Consider the following 27,116-nt stretch of genomic DNA (forward strand, 5'->3'; position numbering starts at 1 on the left):
CAGGCTAAATGGAATGGGGTTAGGAAAGAGTGACACATCCACTTACTGGTGCAAAATCATAAGTAAATTTGCCATGCAAACATGGAGCTGCTCAGTTCCAGTTTGACACTGATACATGCACACACCACAGTCTTATACAATTCATTAATTTGTTAAAATGCTTTAGTTACTATTTTTCCTCTAAGACATAAGTGTCAAAATTATTGGCATCCGGCAAAATTAAAGTTACATCAACAATAAAATTCTACTTAGGTTCCTCTGAGTCTTAAGATATTCTTCTGGCCTTTGATCACTTCCTCTTTCACTAGGGTAATAAAGTAAATGAGGTAAACTACATGCAAAATACCTTTGAAATCCATCAAAAGGGGAAAACCAAGCAACTGTCATATCAGAAGTGACTAATGGTTGTTGACCTACACAATTCAGTTAGGGGGTACAAATGAAAGGAAAAGTAAGCAAGTTAAAGTGCGCATTGTCCCCACACACTGAGGAAGATGGAGAGGGACAGGAGAAACACAAAGATCACACTTAAAGAATTGTACAGTTTAGTTGCATCTTGGGGTGACCAAAATAAAAAAAATAAAACAAATAATAAAACGCCACCTTCTTAGCAACTGGCTCTTTGGAAATGTTCCATGAAGAAAGCCAAGACTAACCAAAAAAATTGACTTTTCCATTTATGACTAGAAGCAAATGCTATACTCAGATGAGATGGTGGTGGATTCATAAATGATTTGGGCCTGTTTTGCTACTAGTGGCCCTAGTTAATATCAATGGCATAAATTCCACCAAGTAACAGGACATTTTAGCCAAAAACCTGGTTGCCTCTGCTGAGACTTAACCATAGGTGGACCTTCAAGCATACCTAAAACACAAAAATGGTTCTGTGAAAATAAGTCAATGTTTTTGTAATGACCATCTGTCTCCAGTCTTAAACGCTATCAAAAACATGTGGTCTGAATTGAGGAGGGCAGTCCATATGTGGAAACCTAAGGATATCAAGGATCCTGATAGGTTCTGCATGGAGGAATGGTTCAAGGTCCAGGGATGACTACACCAAGTATTAATCACAGGGTTTCCCATAAATCCATCTCATAATTCTCAGTATTGCTCAGTCCTGCAGGATGTATACGCTGCAGCTAAAGGGAAAGCATCGCCTTACATGTTCAGTAAGAAGTCTATACCAAAGCACACTTCAGGAAAACAATACAATGACAAATATCAAAATTTGGGGGTTTTTCCATCTTTAATAATCATTTTTTCCTCAATAACAGGAATGACCACATTTAGAATTTTTCTTTTGATGCAAGTATATTCAGACCAATCTAAAACTATCAACCTTATAAATCAGGCATATAAAACCATCTTTTAAAAAAAACTATAAAATACAAAATAAATATATATTTCTTCCCAACATTATTTTCATAGTTTCTAATTTACAAAACATGTGTACCAGTGTTCTCCAGTCTTGTAGCCAATGAGAGCAGGAAGTATGGAGATATGCAGTAATTCAGACACCGTCCACCTTTGTAACAAATACGTATGCTCTACAGCAATGGTAACCAACCCTGTTCCTGGAGATCTACCATCATGTTGGTTTTCATTTTAACCCCAATTTGGCACACCTGACTCCACTAATTTGCAGCTCAATGCAGACCTATAGCTGTTGAATGAGGTGTGCTCTGTTAAGGTTTTAGTGAAAACCTACAGGACGATAGATCTCCAGGAACAAGGTTGTTTACCACTGCTCTACAGCCTGTTCCATGGTTACCCATTACTTCACAGACAAATGTTCCAGCTCTACAGCCTCTTCTACCATTATCTCAGACAAATAACCTATTACACGGTTACCTCACAAACATTCCAGCTGTTCCAATGTTACCACGAATAGACATTCCACATCTATGGCCTGTTCATTTGCTACCTTACAAACTTTCCAGTTCTTCCACTATGATCTCACTGACAAACATTTCTATGGCCTGTTCCACTGCCAACTCACAGACAAACATTCCAGCACTATGGCTTGTTCCACTTTCACTTTACTGACATACCTACTCAACTGATACTTGAAAAGGCACCAGCTAAATAATCTGTTCCCTGGTTCACCTCAAACATTCAAATACTACAGCCTCTTAAAATATCCATGTATATCCACCCCACAGTATAGCTGCTGCTTTCCCTTTGGGACCGTCCCAAGACTGCAGCTGATGTGAGTACCAGCCAGTGACATATCCGAGTTACCCTGAAGCTCTAACAAAACCCATGTGTCCTCTAGCATCCCCACAAACAAAGAGGAATTCAGAGGCTGGATGTGCGCTCTCAGCCTCCTGACACAACTGCCTCCCCACACTCCCCATCGCCCTGCCCCCTCCCGTACTCCCGCTCCAGTCTGCTCACACGTACAGAACCTCCTCTTCAGAACCCACCACTCAACGTTACCGTGCCCTTCCCGCCATTACCCTGCAGGCCTCGTTGAAGCCCCAATGCTTCCCTCCGCTTCCTCATCGCTCCACACGCAATCGAGTCTTTTGTATAAATATCATTTGATCTCCTTTTTCTCCAGCGAGCATCTTCCAAATTCACCAACGGCAATGCCCGAACCCCCCCCCAACAAACCTGAAGGGGGCTGCCCCTCTGCCCCCGCTCACTCACGCTCACAAAAGCGTCCGCTATCTCCACTCTCTCTGCTCTAGTTTAAGTGCGTTCCCCGGTGCCCTCCTCATGTTTTAACGCGTGCGTACTTCAACAAACAGGGAAGCAGCTCTTCCAAAGAGGGCGTGACACACACCCGAGGCTATTCCCAAAAACCTGAAAAACACATCAAAACCCAGAAGCACACAGCCGAGACTTCATTTAGAGGTGAAGGCCAGGAGCGGCCGCTGCCCGGGCAAGTGTCACGCTGCTAGATGGAAGAACTTGTATCTGCTATTCTGTGCTTTTGTTTATTTGACCCTACGCTAACACTGAGTTCCTACATGCACCCACATGCTGGTGAACTGGCGTCAATTTGGCAAAATGTGAAATGTGTGGGGCAGCAGTAGGAGTCTAGGGTTGATGGTGAAGAGTTACCACCGGTGAGAGAATGGCTCTTGGGCCTACTAGACTGGTAAACACTGGTACAGCACTCGAGAAAGAGCAGTTTGAATTAATCACACACATACAATACAGACAGGCTTACAGCAGTGGCTGAGACATGTGCAGTCTGGATTCACCTGAGGCCAAGATGGAGATTGGAATGTGCATGTCTATCTATTTATTTATTTATTTATTTATTTATTTATTTATTTATTTAACAAAAGTTCAACCTCATTGGAGGAGTGGGGGAGCATAGAAAAAGCCCCTCCCACTTTTCTTCAGTCAAACGACCACCTATCAAATCCCTGCGCTCATTATCCCCTAAAATCATGCGAAGGCCCTATACTGCGAGAGCAGCAAAACTCAAAACTCACGAGGACCGTCGTCAATGAACCAGACTATGCAGAACAGCATGCTGGGATGAAGTCTGAGATTTCACTGCCCGCGTATTTTCCCTCCTATAATTTCCGCCCTTTGACTCGGGTGTTTTTCATTGGATAAGGGGGCATCGGCACAAGCTTAATATAAGCTCAGCAGAAGTTTTGTCTGAAGTGCCTGAAAGTTAGTGAAAGTGGCTGTAAGAGGAACTTCTGCAATGCCACTGCGTAGCAAGAAAACAAAACTTGTACTTTGGGTGTGGTACGCGAACCATGACACCGCGCACGTTTCCCAGAACGGCTCGTTTTTCTCAAAGCGCGCGCTTCATCGTAAACACGCAGCTTCTGCGTGCGGTTTAGCCGATGAGAAGCAGCGAAAGGAACTAGTTTGGTCTTGCGCTGCTGAGCGCGCACGAAAAACAGTTCGTTCAAAGGATCTGCATTCTGGGCACTGAGTCAAGATCACGGAAGCAGGGCGGAGCTGGTGGCACAAAAGCACAGTGCGGTCCTAAATTTGTCATCCGGGTTCGAGTCAGGCTTTAAAGCTTTTTTAAAAACAGACCCTCAGAATATCTGAGGGAGCCTCACTTAACTGTCGCGACATATCTGTGGGGGGCTGTAAAGCTTTTCTTTAAATTTGACGAAGCTGTGGCTCTTGATGTAGCCCACTGCGTTGACCTGGGTTGAGTCCTGTGAGGCAGCACGTAATTGTCTACAGCGCCTCCTACAGGTGGAGTCTTTCAGCAGGGCAAGAGCCACCCCTCTCCCCGCCAGACTGACTGAACCCCTGCACACAGCCTACGTTCTGTAAATGAATCACTCTCTGATGGCCAGTGATCAATACACTTCCACTGGCACAGGAGAAATAAAAGCAACCAGTGTGCGCAGTTCAGCCGAAACAGGTCCTGGACATGTTCAGCCGGCTGCAGCGTGTTCCTGGACATGGGCGGGTTGCTACGGGCAAAGAGCCGGAATGTTAATGACGGTGGTAGGATCGCTCACCTTTTTTACCCCCTAGCGCCACCTTGGAATGATAAAACGCCCTTGTGCCCGGGCATCCAGGGGGAATGTGCGGGGCATCCTGTGCTGAAAAGCAGGAGGGTGGGGGCGGTGGGGGGCGCTGCAGTCAGGGAGGGGCCTGAGTGGGAAGAAAGGCCACTCCCAAATCAAAGCATTGAGCTCAACAGCCAATAGGATCTAGCAGGTGGCTGTGACATTAATATAACATTATTTTCATTGGTTGAGGCCGTGAGGTTCCAGTCAGGAGGGAAATACATACAGTCAGATACTGGCCTGATTTAATGTACATGTATGGCACACATCTATTTAAAATACACAAATATTATCATTATTATTAAAACATACGATTAATGCACTTTAAAAATACAAACATATAAAAGGACGTAATCAGACTTACTTCAGGCATGTATAACATGGATGCATAGCTCTTCCTAATGGGAACTGTTAAGAGGTGGCTGAAAACACTGACTAAAGTCATTTCATGAAAAAGCCTAATCTCCTACAGGGGCCTCAATTAGCCCTGCCCCCTAACCTTTGACCCGTCTGAGGAGCCAGGTCATTGGACGACGGGGGGAGGGTACAAATACTCAACGCTCAGCTTGGACCCAGGTCTCGGTTGGCAATGTCTGTGTCAGAGTCAGACAGAGAGGAAGGAACAAAGAGTCCAGCAGCCCCAGGGCCTGCGCAGGAAACGCGCGCCGCGCCGCTAACCGGGAACACGCAACGGTCACTTCTGCAAGCCGCCATGAGGCCGGACTTGAAATGGGTGAGGGCATGAGCCCTCAGAGGGAGGAGCTCTGCCTGGTGGGCGGGACTTGAGTGGGACTAAGCCCGCCTCCACCGCCCTGCCAGGACCGAGGCTGTGTGAGCACTCTGGCAGCCAGATTACCAGCTGTTCTTTCCTCAAGACTTTTGGCCTTCGATTTCAATAATAAAGAGACGAGATTCAATCAACATAAAAAAAACAAACAGATTAAATACCAGCAAAGGCATGACAAATGGAAAAATCAAAAAATATTCTTACGTGGAAGCTAAAGCATAATTTATACACACGCAAAAAAGCTAACTTTAAATTTCTAACAGAAAATGATTCCTTTGATATGCTGATAAAAAGCAGCGAAGTCCCCTTGACAACACTGTCAATCTTTGGTTTAGCTGAGAGAGCCTTCAGAGACACGCGAGAGTAGAAGTGCTGCCAAACATCACAAGTAGAACCCGGGTCTGCCACTGGGACAGGCAGAGGAGTGGACAGACAGACAGACAGACATACAAACGAGGCACAGGATTTTTTTTCCCAGCATCCCTTGCAACACTTGATTTTACAGTCTGAGGGCGGGGAGGGGCAGGGCGGGGTGCTCACATGCCCTCCCCCGCCGCAGCCTCCTCCAGACGCATCCTCTTCCCGTACGAGGATTCCAGGAAGTTCTCCTTGTCCTCGAAGTCCTCCGGCTGGAAGCCCCACTTGCCCGAGCTCCTGTCCCGGGGGGTCCGGGGCGTGGGGGGGTCGCTTTCCGGGCCCAGCTGCCACAGCCAGGGGTGGGTCATGCAGTCCGCCGCGCTGGGCCGGTCCCTGTGCGGATCAGAACACGCTCGGTCAGTGCTCGTTACGTGCAGGCGCTTTAACTGACCCCCTGCATGTGATCTGTGCTTCTCTTTTTTCCTGTGCTCCACCTTAACGAGCTGCAAATTGCCTGATTGGCTTCACCTGCCTGTGGCCCTACATAAGCCTGCTGCAGCTGAAGAACAGGAGAGGCTTTTGTGGAGCAGTTTTGTGGCTGGACCATGCACGATGTCACAGAGTTGTAGCTTTGTTTCGGTTATTTGTTTGTCTTTACGTATGGCGTTTGGACGGCAAATGTTCTTTTTCTTTTATGCGCACGTTTTGGTTAGGTTTTACATCAATATAGTATGTTGAGGGAAATTTCTGTTGCACCTTGTTTTGATTTGGGCACAAGGAACTTTCTGTTGAGCTCAGATTCGCGTTGTCCTTGTTTTTGTACTGTGGGCGGATTTGGGATGTCACAGCGCTTCGCTGCACAAAGGATCACAGAGCTCTGCAGGTTTCCGTGTTTCAGATCTCACCCACAATCCACTAAGCCAATAAGAATGACTTAACGAACGTTTCAGGCACGTGGACCGTGAAATTTTGAGTGCACGGTGCCTCCTCATAAAAAATATATCTAATATATATATATAAATCAATAAATTGCAAACCTGCTGATTGGTTGTGGGGCTGACACACAGAAATCTGCAACTATTTTATCTGCATACACAAATGGCTTTCACTTTGCACCGCTGACCCTTGAACTTAACGACCGGTAAACCCTAAAAAGGCTCTTTTACTGATTAACCGCGCTTTCACAAGGTTTGTGGAGAAGCTCACAACTGTAAACCCATAACAATTACCTGGCTTACCAAGGGAATGTTGATGAAAACTGGCAACAAAATTGGACTAATTTCTGTTAAAATGTAACAGAAGGATTAAACACAGGCAATCACCTTCTATATTACTGCACTGAAACAGGACGTCCTGTGTGAGCTGAGGTTGTTAACCAGCAACACACACATAATAAAATAATAATAAAATATCCAATTATATCCTGTTGAAATGCGTTCACTGACATCACTTCATCGGATTTAACCAAAGTGCCAACACGGTTTTCTTACTGCAAAGCGCACTCGGCTCAGCCAATCAGCACGCTGCACCAGACCCTTCCCCTCCACTCATCCCCGCTCATCGGAAGGAGGTGAAAATACACGGCGGGTGCAGAGTCCAGCGGGATGGTCGCGGCTCGACTACCACCCTTTACCTGGAGCCCTTTACCTGGAGCCCTAACAGAACCGCTCAGAATCGCTTTCCAGTAGAGCGGGACCTTCCCTCTGACAGGAAATGCTGATGTGTGGAGAGAGCGTCATCGTGATCAGACTTGAGCAGGCCATCATGATCAGACCAGCACACGCCATCGTGATCAGACTTGAGCAGGCCATCATGATCAGACCAGCACACGCCATCGTGATCAGACTTGAGCAGGCCATCATGATCAGACCAGCACACGCCATCGTGATCAGACTTGAGCAGGCCATCATGATCAGACCAGCACACGCCATCGTGATCAGACTTGAGCAGGCCATCATGATCAGACCAGCAGACGCCATCGTGATCAGACTTGAGCAGGCCATCATGATCAGACCAGCAGACGCCATCGTGATCAGACTTGAGCAGGCCATCATGATCAGACCAGCACACGCCATCGTGATCAGATAACTCAGATGCAGCACCACGATCGACAACATCTGTCAGACGACCTTATCAACACCTTGCACACATGTGATCGACTCATTCATGCGTGCTGAACACTCCTCTATGCATACTGTTGATCATTGGCTGCTGCAACAACTATGCAGAATATATTTCGAAGAAAATCAGTATATAATTTATGAATGAACTACACACTCTTGCATCGACTCTTTCAAACCAAACAAGCTGATATTTTGCTTGTATTGTAACTGTCGGAAGTTGAAGCGATTTGACATGACGTGTCACCCACCACTACAGGACCCGGGTACAAAAGCCAGCGGCCACAGGGTTCCTACCCAATCAGACGCTGCCGTCTTCGTGCGAAGCACTCAATGCGCAAGTCTTCGACGCGCATCCAGCTGCATAAACGGACAGAATGTGCGAAATTGCGAGCTGTGTCAGTCGCCCTGGAAACCGATGCCTGCCAGGCAAATAAACAGTGATCCAGCGCAGCGGTGAGCTCAATAACAGGGAATCTGGGAGTGCCGCCCTCCCGGCAGTAACAATGGCGGTCCTGAGAGGCTCTTACATAAGCGCGCCGCGCTCTGACTGCTCCCCTCAGACAAGTCTGCTTCTGCCCGTCTGCTTTCAGGGCCCGACCCTCCCAAACTCGCCGCGCGCACCCGCTCGCCGCATGAGACGCGGTCCCCAACGGGGTGCAGAGAGCCGCCCTGGGACCCCCCCACGGGACAGAGAGCGCCCCCGGACACAGGGACATCCCCCAGGACAGAGAGCCCCCCCCGGACACAGGGACAGGGACATCCCCCGGGACACAGAGAGCCCTCCCCGGACACAGGGACATCCCCCAGGACAGAGAGCCCCCACCACGGACACCCGGGACACAGGAGACAACCCCCCGGGACACAGAGAGACCCCACCCAGGACACAGAGCCGGACCAGGGACACCCCCGGGACACAGTGAGACCCCCCCAGGACACAGCCGGACAAGGGAACAGGCTCCCCGGGACACAGAGAGACCCCCCCAGGACACGGAGAGACCTGGGAGAAAGACCCCCACCACTCACTCGGGCGACTTGACGAGCAGCTTGCGGATGAAGTCGACGGCCAGCTCTGACACCTGGGAGAAGGCCTCCTTGCAGTAGTCCACGTTGACCTGGGACACGTTGAGGAAGGTCTCCTGCTTGTCCTCCCCAGCGAAAGGAGACTCCCCGACCACCAGCATGTACGCGATCACTCCCACACTCCTGCAGCGACACACACGCACACTCAGTTTTACTATTCATTTACTATTCCTTGAGCTATAATTGTATCCCTCTTTTATTTATTCATATTTATTCACTTTCACGTTAGTATTTCATTAACAACTAAAATAAACTGAACTGCAATGAACTGAACTGAATAGACTGCCATGTTGCTTACACAAGGCTTTCTCACAAGTTCACTTTCACAGCAGAATCCTTGAGAGGTTTGCTGTTGAAAGGGGGCATGGGGGGGGGGGGCGACTCACCATAGGTCTGTAGCGGTGGTGATGGGCTCATAGTTCAGGATCTCTGGGGCTAGAACAAAGGCAGAGGCATTACCCAGAAGACACTGCAACAGGTTTGCGCAGCAAAACATTGTGCAAGGCATTGCTACTTCCTGTCTTGCCAGGCACTTCCGTTCCGTGTCTGGGAAAGAGGAAGCGAGGAAAGCATGCTTGAGAAAGGGCTGCGCTGATGTCACACAGAGAGGACCGTCAAGGGCGGTGCTGCAGTGTAGCGGTTAGGGAACTGGGCTTCACAGACGGGGTGGGTAAGCAAGTGCTTCAGTAGAAATACCCAGCTGGATAAATGGATAGTGTCTAAAGCTGTAATCTCCAAGTTTCCCTGGCTGAGGGAAACTTGGAGCTTCTAGCCTTGTAGAACCTTACAAAGCTTGTAGAGGCTTTGTAAGCTTCTACAAAATTCCAAAATGTAATGTCAATCCATCAACCAATGGTGACTGTCTGTCAGGCTCTTCAATGAGGAAAAACCACATTAAATGTTTTAAACAAAGACTTTCTAGATTAAGAATCAAACATTTCTGCTATCCACTGCAGGCCTCAGTGAGACTGCTTGGTCCTCAGGGAACAGCTGAGAAAGCCAGCTCGGACAGTGGAGAGGAGGTGTGGAATTTCACGTGTACGGACAGCGCTGGAGGAGGGGGGGCGGGGTCCTTACCCACGTACTCCGGCGTGCCCAGGATCTCCCTCAGCTCGCCCGCGGTGCCCAGCCTGCGTGCCAGCCCGAAGTCCACCAGCTTTATGTCGCCCAGCGGAGACAGGCTGGTGAGGAGGATGTTCTGGGGCTGTAAGGGGGCGGAGACATGCTGTCACAGCGACTCTGCAGGGCTGGGTTTCCCTCCACCATTTGTATTTATTTCAGAGAGGGAGTGTTCAGAGACAGTGTAGAAGGGTGTTCAAGAGTACAGTGATATGCACACATCAAATGTGTGTGTGTGTGTGTGTGCGCGCGCATGCATGTGTGTGTGTGTGTGTGCCAGCTCACCTTCAGGTCCAGGTGCACCACACTGCTCTGGTGCAGGAGGTGAATGCCCTCCAGCATCTGCCAAATCAGACGGGTGATTTGTCGCTCCGGCAACGGCTCGTCCGAGACACAGTGGTCAAATATCTCCCCGCCCGCCGCGCTGATGCACACACAAGCGCACAAACAGACACACACACACACACACCATGTCAGCTTTTGTTTCGGGGACCTTTGTACTCTCAGAAGGTTCGTGTTCAAGCCCTTCCCAAGTCACACAATAAACTCTTAGGCATGTCCACTGCCTCTTCACTTGGCTCTCCACAAGGAGGATTGTGGGTAAAGCAATTGAAATCCTGACACACTCTGGCTCTATAAGCCCAGATTCACCACTCACTAATGTAACTCACACACAGCGGTGAGCTGGCAGCAGTGGGCTTGGGTTTCAGAGGACATTAAATTCCATTTGCATGAGGCAGGGCCCGCGGTGTCATGTGATCAGCGTTAGAGCGGGGTCATGAACCGCACAGCACTGGAGCACGGTCCTGCTGCGGTCTGACCCGCTCGGACCCGCTCGGACCAGCTCACTCCCCACAGGTCCTTATCTAAAGCCGTGACCGTGAACGGGGATCAACCCTACACAACCCTGACCTGGATTTAAAGACCGGACCCTGCCCGGTCACAGGGCAGAGAGCAAGGCTGGGGCCAAAATGGGCTGATAAGAGAGGGATCATGGGAATGATGGAGGGAGGGAACGAGAGGCAGAAGTGTTTGTATCACATAACATTTTATCAAATCAGGTCGATATCAAGAGCACAAAACCAATAAAGATGGGTTTTATAGGGCATACGGTGAAACTGATGTGACCACACCTGAAAACTCCCTTTCCAGTAAACTTGACAAGGTTTCCGTTTGACTGGACGCCAAACACAAGAAATTCATAAACCTCCAGAGAGGGAAGGGGTCTATAAGAACCCTGCACTGTAGATACAGCGTCACAGTGCTGCCATTATCCCCAGCCGAGCTCTGTCCATGAGTAGGGCCCCCTGACAACAGTGGGCACGTCAAGGAAGGCAAGAGGCGGGAAATTACGGCCGAGGAGGAAGAGCTTGCACAGAGGACAAGCGCAGCACCTGACCTTTCACCTTTGAGCTCTACGCCGCTAGTCCTCTTCCCGCCTTCAGCGCAAACGGCGGGTAATAAACGGCACTGAAGCACTTATCAGCTCAGCGCGGCACACCCTCCTGGCAGCGGTGCCAGCAATCCCACAGTGCCGCTGTGAGAGCCGCTCCCTCTCTCTCTGCACGGGCGGAAGGAACGGGGCCGTCCGGACGGTGCCTGCGCGGTGCGGCTGTGCTCAGTGAGCGGGGCGTGCGCCAGCCTGCTCACCGTCAAAGGCAACGCGGAGCCCCCAAAACCAGTTTAACATCCTGCAGCGGGGGAACTTTTATATTTTATATGTCAAAACAGAAGCTCCGACGTGACAAAGCAACCTAAACCTAATCCTGAAAAGCCTTCTTTAATAACACCACTAAACGATTCAACTGTGATCCATGAGCTCATACATTAATAAACTTTCACATACTGGGCTGGAAATACGAGTTTCACATAATTTATCGTTTATCTACTGTAATTATCAGTAAGGCTTTTGTGGCAGTCTTGCTGAGATACGCAGAGAGCTGGCCGTGCTGTTTATCGTGAAGGGCAAACAGTGTTATCCAGACCCGCTTGCAGTGCTTGCAGTTCTGGGCCTCGCCCGTACACACGGGCGGGCACTTCCTGACGCAGGCGAGGCCTACCTGCCCCGCCACGAAAGTGCTGAGTCACCCGGCCCACTGCTGAATCCCTGTGGAGCAGCCGCGGGAACCGGCCGCGAGCGTGACCTCCAGCGACCGCGACCGCGACCGCCCCCCCCCCCCCCCCCCAAACAAAGCTGCGGGCTCGCCCTGAGGCGGCCCGAAACCTGACTCCTGTCTCCGTGACAACATCAGAACCCCGCCCCCCCAGACTCACTACTCGAGCAGCAGCACGATGTCGTGGTCCGTCTCGAAGGCGGCGTGCAGGTTGACCACCCGCGGGTTGTTCCGCGCCGCCTCCAGCACCGCCATCTCGTGCACGATCTCCGCCCGGCAGTCCCGCCCCCGGCGGCGCTTGCGCAGGAACTTGGCGGCAAACTCCTTACCCGTGGCCTTCTCTATGCACATCTTCACCACCGCAAACTTCCCCCTGAGAGAGAGACAGAGAGACAGACAGAGAGGGATAGAGAGAGAGACAGACAGACAGAGAGAGAGGGAGAGAGAGGGAGAGAGAGAGAGAAGAGAGAGAGAGAGAGAAACAGAGAGGGAGAGAGAGGGAGATGGAGAGGGAGATAGAAAGAGATTAAATTACAGCACTTAATCAACCAAGGACTGAAACACATCCATTGTATAAAAAAACATCACATTTTCCTTTCCTGTCTTTATTGTCCCTTCTCTCTTTCTCACCCTCTGAAAATTCTGAATGGCGAGACATTTTAAAATGCATACTGCAATCCATCCCTCTGCCCAGAGAGAGAACGTTGGAAAAGGGAGGGATTGAAATGAAGATGCAGGAATTTCCTGCTTCACGTTTCTCTCTCCCTTTTCCATCCTTGATGTGCCAAAAACATTTTCAATTTGCTGACTCAAAGGCTTTTCAAAAGCCGCGTGGTTAAATGTCTTTTGTGGCTTCCGACCCGGGACACACTGTACGTCTGTCACAACACAGCTTGTGAAACAATGTACACAAGTGTACAAACAGACAAACAACGGCAGTCACAACAGAAAAGGTGTGGACCACATCAGAACTTCCTGTCAGCAACAGGAACTTCCTCGGCACAGAGGAACAGGGCACGGAAGGGAGACGGAGGTGACGGCCTCCGTCTCCTGGGGTCTGTGGCGGAGCTAGCGACATTTAGAGCTCAGAAAGCGTGTCCTTTATACGCACGCACATCGGTCTCACTGAGGCAGCCGTCACTCTTAACACAGCAATGCATTCTGGGACCGTGCGTGTCTTCACACCTGTGCTTATCTACACCCGGTAACAGTGCGCTTAACTGAGATAAGCACTCACAGACAGCCCCCACAGTTCAGGGCAGCACTCTGCTGGCTGCCAGGTTGTCCCTTTGGCAGTGAGAAACGCCTCATTGGCCACTTGGCCACCGATTGGGCTGGCAAAACCCCTGGCACTTCTGACTGCTCAGCGCTCACGCATACATTATGTCAGCTGAGCGGGAGGCCTGACTCACAGCTGGTCAGGGAAGCTGGGAGCCGTGTGACTGAACCACACTGGGGCTGAGTGACAGTGGGGAGGACCGGCTGAGCCGGAGCAGCTGATAGGAGTGCTGAAGCAGTGCCTTCAAACCCGGCCTCAGGGGACACTGACAGCCACAGCCACCCTTTCTGCTTCACTGATCAACCGAACAGGGAACTTCAGAAGATCACTGAGTGTCACTGACATAATAGTCCCAGGGGCCCAAAAGCCCCTGGTGATTTCTCACGGAAATTTACGGTTACGCAGTAAAGATAAAGTTTCCCACGTGTGCATAAATGTACACATGCAAAAATGCACATGCATTCAATCCCGACGGTGGATGTATAAGGCATAACAGCATCATCGGAGGAGCACTAGGACTGTGCCTGAAAAACTGCTCGCTCGGTTTCCCGGTCCCGCAGAACCAGAACCCTCACTTAAAATGTTCTGAGAGACCGGCGGCCTGGCAGGGCAGCAAAGAGCACGGCGGCTCAGAACAGAGCGCGCTCAGAACGCGCTCCAGAACCCTTCCCCGGGGCTCTCAGGGCTGGGTTTAGCAGGGGCTTCTTCCTGGCAGAGACACGAGCCCCCGGCCAGTCACAGCAGCACACAGTCATGCTCTCCACTTCTTCTTCACACCCTTACGAACCGCCCTTTCCTGACTCATTACAGTGTGTTAATATGGGCTGTGTTCTGCGAGCCGGCCTGGGTGAGAGTGTGGGCTGTGGGCTGTGGGCTGTGGGCTGAAGCGGGGAAACGCGTGTGCTGTGTCGGGGTTTTCTGTGTTTGTGCGTCGGCCGACTGTAAATTACCCACTTCCACGTGTCACCGCTGGAGTGGCGACTATGAGGGGGAGTCCTGGCCAATTCTGCGTAGGATGGCGAATGTGACGAACGCACACGCTATCGTGCGGGAACACGAACACGCAAGACACACACAAATCACACAAAAGCAGGAACCCAAGAGGCAGGAGTAGTGGCAGTTCCTGTTTCTCAGCCCTGCAGGGAGCTCCACAGCTATTTACTCTACAGATGACTTCCTTCCCCTGCCACAGAAACACTGCGGAGGGGTGTGTGTGTGTGTGTGTGTGCATGCCTGTGTGAGTGTGTGTGTGTATATGTACACTCCACCATCTCACTGCAGGGTTTTGCTCAATGTCATAGCGGTCAGTCACAGAGCACAGCTGATACGAGCACGTTTAAAACCATTTCACAGGGTGGCCATTTAACCCCGTGTGTTTCTGCATGGGTGAGGAGGGACAATATGTTTTTGGGGATGAGATACATGACCTGGATGACCCATGCTGAAGTATTCACACCTACTGAATATCCAGCAATATTCTGATTGGCTGCCTCTGACTCCCACACAGTGGGGCTCCCAGGACACCCTGAGAGAGCTGATCCTATGTCAGAATCCCCCCTAACCTATAGTTCAGGGAGGCAGTGCATTCTGCGTTATCTGGCAACCAGGGGGTGGTCTCACGAGGAATTGCTTCACATTTCACGTGCGGGGGCAGCCAATGTTCCGGTCACATTTCGGGCCATGCTGGTCAATCTTACTGACCAAGGACATTTGGACAGGCTACAACGCCTGCTGGAGCACTGCAAGTCTCTACGGAAAGACAATTTAACATCCCCACTCAGGGTCGACCTTTCTGAGGGCAGAATTTCTCTCTTGCATGCTCCAGGGACTAAACACATTGAAGTAATTATACTTTGTCTTGTTCTGATGGAGGTCACTCATTTTACAGGGCTAATTTTGTGTGTATTTCTCGAGGAAGTTTCACAATAGTGGATACGATAAACCAAAAAAGTGTCCAAAAACACTGCAGATGCACTTGAAGTTGTTAAGGATAAGACCAAACATTACCTATAGATTTACTCAGAGCAGTACTTGGAATGCCTATTCACAGACAAAAGGGGAAGTTTACTGACAGATATTCAGAGCTTAGGAACTGCACATATAAGACGATTCACTATTGCCACATTTCCTGGTCTGAAAGTGTGCATGAACATGCAGAATTGTGGGCAGTGAATAATCATTTACACAGGAAAATGTGGGTTATTCATCCAAGGAAGTGACAATATTTGCACACTGTACATCCTCAAAGCTCAAATCTGACTATTGTAATATCCCACTCAGTCAAATTCTCGAAACCATAAATCCTTTCATTCGATGTCTGTGTGTGTATGAGTCTGTGGGTTGTATGGACTCCAACTGAAAACACACTAACTGCAAGTAAACATTCATTTTATGGCAGAACACAAGGCACGTATGTGTACTTAATCTACGGCATGGAACGAAGGCCATGAAAAGATTCAGGGGTTGCTCGACTCCCAGAACACTGCATCACAAAGCAGGGGACAACCTGCAGAGCTCCGCCCACATTCTGACACCCCTCCCACTGTGACCGGGGCTCGACAAGCCCATGCCCACCTGTCTCCTCCCTCTCCCCTGACCCAGACCACTTGGCCCCTCTGTCCCTGACGACAGCAGAAGGCGATTTTCCAGAAAGCGAATAAACACAGCTGGCTAGCCATTCTTCTGCTAGAAGATGAAAAATGAATTCGGAAAATGAACTGAAAAGCAAAGCAGTTTTTTTTTGCTGATATATTTGCAAAACACCTTGAATTCTGACAGGGGTTTGTTTCCACTCTTATTCATTTTTGATAGATGCTGTAATCTCCTCCCTCCTCATAAATCCTATGGATTTGATCCCGTCCGGCTAAGGCACAGCACAGACTGGAACTCAGGAAGTAGGTAAGAACTGCCTGCATTGGAGTGATAACCTGATTGCAGAACACTAGCCAGGGCTCTACAGCGCTCCCATTTTATAAGCATTTGCTCCTGAAAATGGATGTGCACTAACTGGAAAAAATATTTTTGAGCACATCAACTAACTGGGATGCATTAGTGTGCTCTAAATTTAACTTTAAGAGCACATGTGCTCCTTGGAAAGAATGTTAGCATAAAGCCCTGCTAGAAAAAAAAGAAGCTTTCCTGTAAAGTCATAAGAAAAAAACGACCTTCCCACAGAAAAAAGCAAAAACACACCGACTCTCTCTATTGTAACGCAGTATCACCAAGAAGGCCCATTTATAACCAATAGGCCTACATCTAAAGTTAATAAAACAAACCGATAATTAATACCGTAAACAAAGATAAACAATACTCCACAGCCAACATATCTTTGCACATGAATACCTATAACATTACTATCAAAAGAAAAAATCCAAAAGAGAGAAAGAGGATATCTAATGACTCAGTCTGAAGAGGTGTGTCTTCAGTCTGTGTCAGTAGGCAGGTAGGGTTCCTGCTGTCCTGTCTGCAGCGAGGAGCTCATTCCACCTCTGGGGGGCCAAAACAGACAGGAGACGTGACCCGGAAGTCCACCATGCAGTGGGGGAGGGGCCAGGTCCCCAGAGGTTGCAGTACAGAGAGGTCTGGCTGGTGAGCAGGGTCTGATGATCTTTTGAAGATATGACAGAGCAGACCCTTTAGCTGCCTGAAAGGCGAGCACCAAGGTTTTGAATTTGATGCGTGCTGACATTGGTAGCCAGTGCTGGGAGATGAGAAGGGGGGTGACATGGCTGAGCCTGGCAAGGTTGTAGTTCAAGCAACAAATCTGACAACTTCCTGACCTTTCTCAATGATGCAAGAACAGCCCACAGGATTCAAACCTGCAGTCATCACTTTCATTGCCAAGAGGCTGCAACTAAGTCAAAGTGTTTTTCCCCTCTTGAATGTGGAAAATATACGAGCAGAAAATCCCTTCGTAAGTATTGTACACTCGGATTCTATGCAGTCCACCACAAGCTTTCTGCAAGTGATAGCGGTCACTTGACAAGGTTGGCATTCCTAACGCGGTTGGAGAGTTCTAGCTATTGCAAACCCTTCCAGAATCGCAGAACATAAACACAGATCTGAGCAGTATTGTTCAAAACGCATCCACGTATCCAACAGCGTAAGAAACACCCACTGTCCCAGAAATTAGTGTGTAGAAAGAGTGTGGTGCAGTTTATTGACAGAAACGTCTTCTGTATGGCTGGCCAATGTGTCAAAAATATTTGCATTATCAGTTTGTTCACCTTCTGCCATGAAACGCGTTGTTTTATCTAGCTTGGCAATATAATTTTCCCAGACAAGAAAGCTATCCAGCTTGGCTAGGCATTCAACTTTTGAAAATGATCAGATGGTGTCCAAACTGTACTGCAGCACTATAAAAACACGTTGTTTTTTTTATTTTTAGGAAATATCACTTTGCCAATTTTAATATGTCTGTTATTTAGATATTGGCGCAGGATGTTTTGAGATATTAAACGGAAGTCTACTTAGAAATATTTACATTCAAAACAAGTAACTGTCTTAATATATTTCATGGTGGATCTTAGGATATAAAATTAATTTTTGCAGTGGGACTACTGCACAAATATGTACTAACAGGACATTAAGATACATTAACATTAACACAGTTGATACATTGCAAGGTTCCAGACGAGATTATCTCACCTGCCAAGTTCGCTGGTCATCTCGAAAAGGCTGTCCAAGGGTTCGGTCCGGATAGGGGTCTGAATTTCCCCAAAAAGCCCAGGAGGGCAACTGCGACTATCCAACCGTCTTCTTGACATCATAGTCCAGCCGGTAGCCTTCGCGTTCTCCCAGCTAATTTAACTGTTGAGCTGGCTAGCCCAATGTTAACTAGCAAGCTAGCTAACGACGTGCTTCGCAAGGTGAGAAAGACTCAAAATAACTTGTATTCACTTTAGCTAACTTAGCTGAAGTTATCCACCTGGGAGCGTTTTCCCCAGACTTATTTATTTTCGTTGTAAAGTTGGCACTGGTGGTAATAACAATGAAGTTGAGCGAACTTTTATTACGTTCTTCTGTTTTGCTAACGATACCTAACATTAGCTGAATAGCTACTTGTCTAACGCTAGCCTGCTCGCCAACTAGCAGGCTAAAACTGTTCAACAAGTCCAATGCCAGCGGGTTGATGGCTATGCACAATGGTGACAAACGTTATTGTAAATTCACAAGAAATTGTTGTTTCTCGGAAACAGTGAATCAGAATTGCAAACTTGTCCTGGCTTTTTACCAAGGTGACACATCCTAAAATGTCACTTCTCTCTCAGATGAAACTTGAACATTACCTTAGCTCTCAATCGTTAGCCAGCGCTATACAACTTTGCCTACCAGTTATTCCATGAACACACACCGCCGCCACCAGTTGCTCGCGGTTTCCCTGCCAGCTTGTCACAGTTTTCTTTTTTCTCAGCTCGATCGTACGCACGAACAGATCCGCGTATCGGAAAGACGAGATCCTCTTGCAGATGAAAGTTTAAATATTCTTCCTTATGGGTCACAGAGGTAAGCAGTGGGACTGCGTTGATACAACCCGCACTCCGGGCAGTGCACTCTCGGCTTTCCTGGGTCGGTTTTCGTTTGAAAGCTGAGTTTGGGTGCCCACATTACGTCACACTTTTCGGATTAATCCAATCAGAGCATGACCGGCAGAACTGGCTTCAAACCGAGTGACGTACCATCCTCACTTTTCTACTCCTTTCTTTTTTTTAGCGCAGCGCCGCCCAGCGTTCACTGTAGCAAGGCAACTCATTTTGAACTTGCCACCAAAGGAAGGCGGAAGTCCTTGCCAGAGGGTGACGGGTCAACATTACATTATTACAATGTGCAGACAGGAAGAAAAATACTATGCAGAGAGGATAGAATGGAACTGAGAGTGGTAACCGGTAATAGAACTGGTAGCTGGTTCTGCTTTTCTTTTGATGCCAGTTGCAGACCAGATGTTACACAGTGAACACAATGTGCCTTTTCTGTGCTACACCCAGTGTGTCTTGGCAGGTGTACCCTTATGCATGTCTCGACTGGAGGTATAGACAAGTCCAGGTTATTATCCAGAAACTGCCTAGAACATGCTGATCCTTTCAAAGCAATTGTGTCATACAGATTAAGCTTTGATTTTGTAAGTTGTGTTTTTTTTAAATGGAAAGTGAATACCACAGCATTAAACTTAAACAGACACTAGAATTTGTCTTGTGCCTAACAGTTACCTCTTCAATAGGTAATCAGTTTACAAATAAGCATTGAAACTTTTTGACAGACTTTTGACAATCAAGGCAGACTCTCATGTAACTCGCTTTGGATAAAAGTGTCTGCCGTATTTAATGTAATGTAATGTAACTCAGTTTTGTCACCTCCCTCTGCCTTCTGGCGCTGGTAAAAGTCTGCAGCTAATGCTGAACACAGCCATGCAGCAGGTCTGCAATCTTCTCAAGCATGCTCATGGTACACCCTCCTCACCTCACTTCATTGGCTACCTGTTACAGTTCACATCGAGTTTACAACCTTAGTACTATAGCCTAAAGGGCAGTGAATGGAACAGCGCCATCATACCTCTAATCAATCTTCAAACCATAAACATTAGGTCTACAGTATTATCTTAAATATGCAAGTGAACAATAAAGTTGAATTGAAACCCTACACTCCAACCTGATCTCTCAATTCCGTGACTTTGAGGCTACCTCCTTCCTGCCTGGTGCTTCTCCCAGTCATGATGTCCATCTGTACTGGTTCCACAGTGGTGGAAAGAGCTTCCCACATTGGTTGGCACATCAACAATCGTTGGCCATCTTCTGACGTGGGCCAAACACCCACTTCTTCAGATGGTATGATGGTTCCTCTTCTATCCCCAGCCCCTGAACTACCACCTTTCATACTATTCAGGCTATGGTATTTTTATGGGTTTAAGTTTCTTTCCACAGGGCTTGTCATAAATGTAATCTGTATGTACTCAGACTTTGCATTTTGGCTCTTGGTTAGCATAGCTAACTTGTACTAGTGCTTTAGTGCTGTATGTTTCACCTATATTCACTGGTCTGTGGATGTAGTTAGCCTGGTCTGGCACTGTTACTCATATTAATTGGGTGAATGCAAACTCTCATACAGTTTATCTGCTCTCAATAAGAGCATCTGCTGAATGAGTGAATTGCCACACAAGTGCATTGTAGTTCCTCACAAATGTGTGCCAGTGGTTTGAATATCTTTCACTTGACAGAAAAAGAGTGGCACCAGATTTTTTTTTTACCTGAGGCCTCAGTGCTGGGGATGAGGAGTTTCAATGGGGAACTGAAGAAGTCCCAACCACCTCTCATATGTACTGATGCACATACCTTCATTCTTACCTGCATAGCTTTCTTCCAATTGGCCTTCATTGGGCAAAACAAAACATTATTTTTCCTCATTAGATTTTCCACAGATGAAGCCCGCCTCAGAAAACTACTACCAACCCCCAAATTATGTACACATCAGTCTCTTAGAGTGGGCATAGTGAATATTACATACAAAAATCTATATAAAGTTGATTTTGTCAAAACAGTGTCAGAAGCCTGACAGCATGGAGGATTCAGAACAGTTTAGATTGTCGGCAGAGTTTGATAGAACTGTTTTATATAACCTCAAGAAACATCACAGTGAGACACCACTTGCCTTTGGTGACCTAAATGGGCCACCTCACATTTCCTAGGAGATGGCAAAGTTAAATGAACAGGGTTAAGACAGACTGCAACATATCCACTTACTGCTGTCCAACTAGAAGTAAACAATCTATGCTAACAAATGAAGGCTATGGGCTCTGGTATGATGGATATATCAGTCTCTCTTAACCCTGTTTTATGATCCCCAGATGGCAACCCTAAAGAGCAGAATGGTTAAATCCACCCTGCTGTCCCCTCCGCCTGCACCTCAAGCCAGCTGAAATGACAAAAGAAACACAGCAGACATGTTCTTTTTAAAACTCGTGTTCCATGTTTACAATCATAAGTGTGAGATGGAGGAAAATGCTTTGCATAGAGTGAAGCTCTGACACAGGTGTGACACAAACCCTGCTGGTTCTCGGCACAGGCCGGTCCGGAGATGGGCACTCGGACCCGCTGCGGACCGCCGAGGTCCACGGATCAAGGCCTTCATGTTGGGAGAGGCTGGTGTGGACTTCCCTGAACAGGGGGAGCAAACCAAACGGGGAAAGAGAGCTGCAGGTGGGATGCCTGAACCAACTAGTGAAGGCGGGGGAGACCGTCCATGCTCATGAGGTGCCCTAAATGTTGGATGAGGTGAAGCCAGGCTGGCTTACATGGAGGAAGGAGGGGTGTCAGGACAGGGTGCACAGAGAGAGAGAAAGAGAGAGAGAGAGAGAGAGGCAGAGAGAGAGAGAGAGATACAGAGAGACTTGGGGAGTCTAAGCCAGCCCCAAACCTTTGGTACATTCAGTGCAAATATTTACACAGGACTGGACAGAGGCTTCTATACAATTATATACAAACATACAGAAACAGAGACATGTAAAACTTAGTTTCCTTCACTTTTTTTTCAAATCTGAGCACGTATTTGAGCGTTCTCATTAGCCTTGTCCTGTGACCCATGACCTCTCACCCCTTGAACAGAAAGATGGATACAGTTGATGGGGGAAACAGGGAGAGTATGTATGATCAAGCCCCTATCTCCCTGAAAGAGCTACTCAGAACTGTGTGTTGCTATTCCTCCAGCATGCATTATAAGCTATAAAACACACCATAGTCCAGTAGCTTTGGTCTGCTGAAAGAAGGGGAGGGGCATTTTAGGATGCCACCCATTGTCCCGCCCCTCTCACCTCCAGCACTCCTATTGGTGGTATACTTCACAGAGTAACACAACAGACCTGCATGCAGTAAAAAATCTGAGGAGTTGGAATATAAAAGTTGCTTGTTCAAGTGCAGATGGAGGAAGCAGGATCCTGTACATCACAACCTGTGTATCTGAAGTACACTCACACACCCACACAGCTACCAACACATGACCGCTCCGACACACACGCGCTCATAAGCACATGGACTCGTAGGAACACACACGTGCATGCAGGCACACACACACACGCACACGCACACATGCAGACAACATACACACATACACACACAGGGGCCTTACTGAATAAAGGGGGCATGAGAAGCAACAGCAAATGGAGGACAAATCCTACAAGTATGAAAGCTCCCAGCGGGAGGGGAACCCCCTAAAAAGGCCTCTGCGCAGGAGAGACTGGGGTGATGGAGGGGGCAGGGCCAATGTCCCACGTGGGGGACTGACCCGTGGCGACCCCTTCCTCACAGAAGGGGCGTATCCACTGCATGTGAGCAGAGCGTGTGTGTGAACACACCACTAGGGGATGCCCAAGTCTTCATGAAATAAGCCTTAAATGCGCAAACCAACAGGAAAGAAACAATCAATTTGCAGCTCTTATTATTAAATTAATATTAGTCACAACTGTTTTAAGAGTAGAAAAAAATGCTCTGCAAATAATCCTCAAAGCAGGGAGCATGTCCCACAAGTTTATAGCTTTGTCACTGTTAACAGTATAAAAATCTTCTGAGGGTCAATTCTTGGACTGGCCGTACCCACAGAACTACTCTCCAGAGTGCAGACAAAGGGCATTACAGGCGTCGGGCACCCTAGTTTGCCCTCTTGTTCACGTGGACAGTGGGATGGGTCCTCTGAGGTGCAGGGGGGCAGTCCCATCCCGAGGTATAGTGCTTGCCCACTCCCCCCACCAGCAGCCCAGCTGGAGAGACCTCCCAGGTCAGTCAAACCACTGCCCCTCCCCCACTCCCCGCCCCTCCAAACTTCACTTTTAACGCCTTCGTTACACATTCACGGGTGATTGTTTCACATTCATCAAAAGCTTGGCCGTTACACCAGCGAGAGAGTGCGTCTGTGTGTGTGTGCATGCGGCATGCCCATTTGTGTGTGTGTGTGTGAGCGTGTATTTAGAAGTGCACAAATGGGACACGTGTTCTTGTGTCGTGCATGTGTGTGCAGCATGCCGGATCTTCGGCTTCTATTCATGTTACATAGACTTTCAAAAGAGGAAATAAGGAACGTGATAACAACTCATAGTTATACATCCATAACAACCAACACTAATAAAAGCTATGACAGTGCTTCATTCTTATACTTCTGTTGTCAGGCCTGATAATGAGAGATAGTAGATCGTTGCACATTACAACAGCGACTGAGTCTCCTACTCGCTGCATAAATCCACTGAGCACTGTGATAATCCATTGTTATAAAAAGCCACTGAGCACTGTGATAAACAATTGACGTTAACGAGTTGATAAAAACAATAAAAACAATCTACCCTAAATTTGCAAAGGTACTGTCATTCAATGGCAGCAAAATAGATTGGTTTGATTGATAATGGGCCATATATCCAAGCCTAACTGCTATGGAGTACTTGTAAATTGATTGTCCTGAAGCTTCTTAAAGCTTTCAAGACATCACAAACGCTAATAACATAGCATATCGCTCAGTCATGTTATTACTGTAGGTAGAAAAGAAACAGTTGATAAGCATATAGAACTCATACCTTTTCCTACTTTGGAATCTGTGAACATTTGTGTGTGGGAGTGCGTGAGAGTGTGCACCTGAACAGTCCAAAGAGGGGAAATTATGTCCCCAAATGGGCATCAGTTCAAAACTTGGTTTGACTTGTTCATCGTCCACTGTGTGTGTGGGGATGAGGGAATTGTGTGTCCCCAGTACAGCAGTCCAGTCAACACGAATCCCAGCCACAGAACACTGCAGCCTATCTACAGATGGGACGTCCTGTGTGGGTCGTGATTGTAACCCTCCATAGCAAAGGCATATCTTTAATCCCGAGAGGAAAAGGCCAGGGGTCTCTCCTACACTCCCAACGAGTCTAATATAATCCTTTGGAAATTCATATTTTAAATATTAAAACATGAGTCTGTGTTTATTCATTCATGTTTTTGTACTGTTTTTTTATACTTTTGTTTCTTTTTTTGTTGTTTCTTTCCTTGACCTGTTTTGGTGGGAAGAGCTTCATCCATGGCTCCCATTGGATATCCAGGGCGATGGGAAGCGGAGGTAAGTGCTATCGGGGAGGGTTTGTTGGGGTCCCGTGAGGCCACTTTTCAGGCTCGACCCCTTCTTCCCACCCAGTTCCCCGACAGACCTGAGTAGGCGCGGTCACGGGTGAGAGTCGACGCTCAGGGGGTGTGGCCTACTTTTCATTGTGCCCGCCTCCGTATTCGAGCAGGATGAGGCTGTGAGATGCGCCTGCATGTGCTTCTGTTCAGCGCAAGCGCGTGCGCTCCTGATAGGTGACAAACGCACCCTGTCTGTGTGTCGTACGCATTGCATGTCAGCAATTGTGTATTTTGTGTGCAGCTAGTGCTTCAGAGCATGATGTGTGTGCATTTTTAGTTTGTCAGTGGTATGGCCAGGGCTTTAGGGGGTGCAGCCAGTTTGTCTGTGTGTAGTGTGGTCAGTGTTTGTGCATGGGCAGAGTGTCGGTGTCTGTATGTGCAGTCAGTATGCCAGCGCGTGTGGTCAGTGTGTGAGTGCGTGCGGTCAGTGTTTCAGAGTGTGTGGTCAGTTGGAGATTGGGGCTTCCATGGAGACCAGGGGGCAGAGGGCACAGGCCAGATGGGGAGGGTGGGATATCACTCCAGGCCAAAGGTGCTCGTCTCCTCCACAGCCGTCAGCATCTTCTCATACAGCATGGAGAAGGAGGGGTATGGCGGAAGGTCCAGGCGGTTGAAGCATGTGTGAGCCCTGAGGAGAGACACACACACACATGCACATACACACACACATACGCACACATGTAGACACACACACGTATGCACACGTATACACACACACAGACACACACAGAAGCATAAGAACCTCTCAGTTTTGCAGTCAGATGGGCAGGGAGACTACAGGACACACAAAACAGATATCCATAAAACAGACAGTCAGAAGAGTGAGGAACGGACAGACGAATCTACACAGGGATGAAAAGTCTTACTATGGCTCTCAGAGCACTTCTGAGCAAAGAGAAATATGAAGGTTTACAGAAACAGTGTTTTTATTATAAGAGTTGCAGGCACAAGACAGATGCTGAAGGACAGAGACCCTTAGGGAAGGAGAGCAGGGGGAGGGGCTTAGGCAGACAGACAGATGGACAGTACCTGGGTAGGGAGGTGATTTTGCCCCACTTCTCCACGCAAAACCTGCGAGGTCCGTTACTGCCACGCAAGGAGGCGAACCCCTCATAGGGAATACTGGAGGTGCCTGTCACAAACTGAGGGAAGGGAACACCCCAATCAACAGCTACAGTTAGACCTGGCCACACACAGCATTCACAATACACGGCACAATTCTCTACAGTCCACAAATATCAGTGAAATACTAATACTTATTATCAGTCCATATACGTAACATAAAGGCAGGAAATCCCAAGTATTGCACCTATACAGTGAGAAATTTGTATGATAATCAAAACCTTTTTTATGTGGTGGGTACAACACTGTTTTGCTTTCTTGAAAAACATGTTCCTTATTGCACATGTTGTTTAGAACAACTCTGGTGACCATGTCATTTCTGGCATCTCACATTTAATGAGAGCTTATATTTGCTGCCAATTGATTTTCAAAATGGACCCTTTGCCTGCAAAGCGGTTACTTTATATTCATGCCATTAAAAACACTTGCTGCAGATAAAATGGCCTTTTTTACACAAAAGTAAACACCGTAATTTGCACTCTGGAGTATAAATTAATATAATGAAAATAGTAACCTAATGGATTCAGAATTAATTGTCACCTAATCCCACACTTCATTGCAGCAGATGGGTGCATGTTCCTCTAGAGAATCAGTGCCTACTTATTACCAGCAGGGGGCAGTGTGGAAGAAGCCAGTACCTGCAGGAGTCTCAGCCTCTGCTCATTGTTGAATCGCTCCACTGCTGCCCAGAACCAGCGAATCACTATGTGGTTGTCATGGTAACCTGTGGAGAACACATAGCTCAGACATCTCTCCATTACTTGACATCAGACCCACCAAAAATCTATTTCACCCTGATCCAAGATCTCCTGTTAAGGGCAGAAAGAACCTACAGCTCAGCAGGCACTAAATTCTGCTCTCAGCAACACTGATTTTTTATCAGTTCTCAGTATGACGGCACTTGGCCAGCAGGAGTGTAACTTGGGTAGCACCAGGCGATCTGCAGCTGTACTGAGATCAGTCATTGAGCCTTCTTTTGCTGTGTGGCCTCCTCCATACCTCCTCTGTATTCTGTGTTATTTCTCCAGTCTGCCAGGTCGATCTCCGCTGTCCCAGCAATGACCAGCTCGAGCTCCCGGGCGTCGAAAACCGACACCAGCCGCGCGTCCACCACCTGAGCATGACCGTAAACATGGACAAGAATCCGCACCACATAACCACCTCGGTCACGCAGGGTCAAAGTTACTTCTGTTTCTTCAGTGCTGTGCCTCTCAGAGTTACTGTTCCCCAGCGCCAGGACTGGTTAACACTGTATCAGAGTTCCTGAGCCTACATTGCGTCAACGTTACTTTGCAATAGGATAAACACTGTGAGTTTCTGATCTGTAAAGACAACACTGTCCAGAATTACATCCCACTGTACTTGTACTGCAGTTGTACAGCTGTACTGATTGTATTATTTTCCTCTCAGCTGTGCGAGGGGACTGGTAAAGGACTAATGTAACTGCTCAGAGCAGAATGTGTCAGTCAGTGTTTTCGAGCGGTGGCGTACCTCGTAGAAA

The 27,116-nt window shown here is 48.0% G+C and overlaps 2 protein-coding genes across 3 annotated transcripts in view; both read right to left on the minus strand.

Moving 5' to 3' along the window:
- Positions 1-1,227: 1,227 nt before the first annotated feature.
- Positions 1,228-19,012, minus strand: stk17b (serine/threonine kinase 17b (apoptosis-inducing)). The gene is made up of 7 exons (XM_064311598.1): positions 18,012-19,012; positions 12,246-12,458; positions 10,257-10,395; positions 9,930-10,056; positions 9,239-9,287; positions 8,796-8,975; positions 1,228-6,042 (listed from the first exon to the last, which is right to left on the minus strand). Exons 1-7 carry the CDS (start codon positions 18,131-18,133, stop codon positions 5,829-5,831), a joined length of 1,044 nt encoding a protein of 347 aa, XP_064167668.1. The 5' UTR covers positions 18,134-19,012; the 3' UTR covers positions 1,228-5,828.
- A 1,937-nt stretch (positions 19,013-20,949) lies between these two features.
- The window catches only part of hecw2a (HECT, C2 and WW domain containing E3 ubiquitin protein ligase 2a), a 36,269-nt gene continuing 30,102 nt past the window's right edge, over positions 20,950-27,116 (minus strand). For both annotated transcript variants that reach the window (XM_064311590.1, XM_064311589.1), the window contains exons 25-29: positions 27,107-27,116; positions 26,615-26,729; positions 26,254-26,339; positions 25,523-25,635; positions 20,950-25,121 (exon numbers count right to left, since the gene is read on the minus strand). The exon at positions 27,107-27,116 is cut by the window's right edge and continues 137 nt beyond it. In XM_064311590.1, the coding sequence (XP_064167660.1) occupies positions 25,010-25,121; positions 25,523-25,635; positions 26,254-26,339; positions 26,615-26,729; positions 27,107-27,116 (436 nt within the window). In that variant the 3' untranslated portion in view covers positions 20,950-25,009. The remainder of the gene's footprint in view (positions 25,122-25,522; positions 25,636-26,253; positions 26,340-26,614; positions 26,730-27,106) is intronic.

Source organism: Anguilla rostrata, chromosome 15 (genome assembly GCF_018555375.3).
Source record: "Anguilla rostrata isolate EN2019 chromosome 15, ASM1855537v3, whole genome shotgun sequence".
Classification (NCBI taxonomy): Eukaryota; Metazoa; Chordata; class Actinopteri; order Anguilliformes; family Anguillidae; genus Anguilla; species Anguilla rostrata.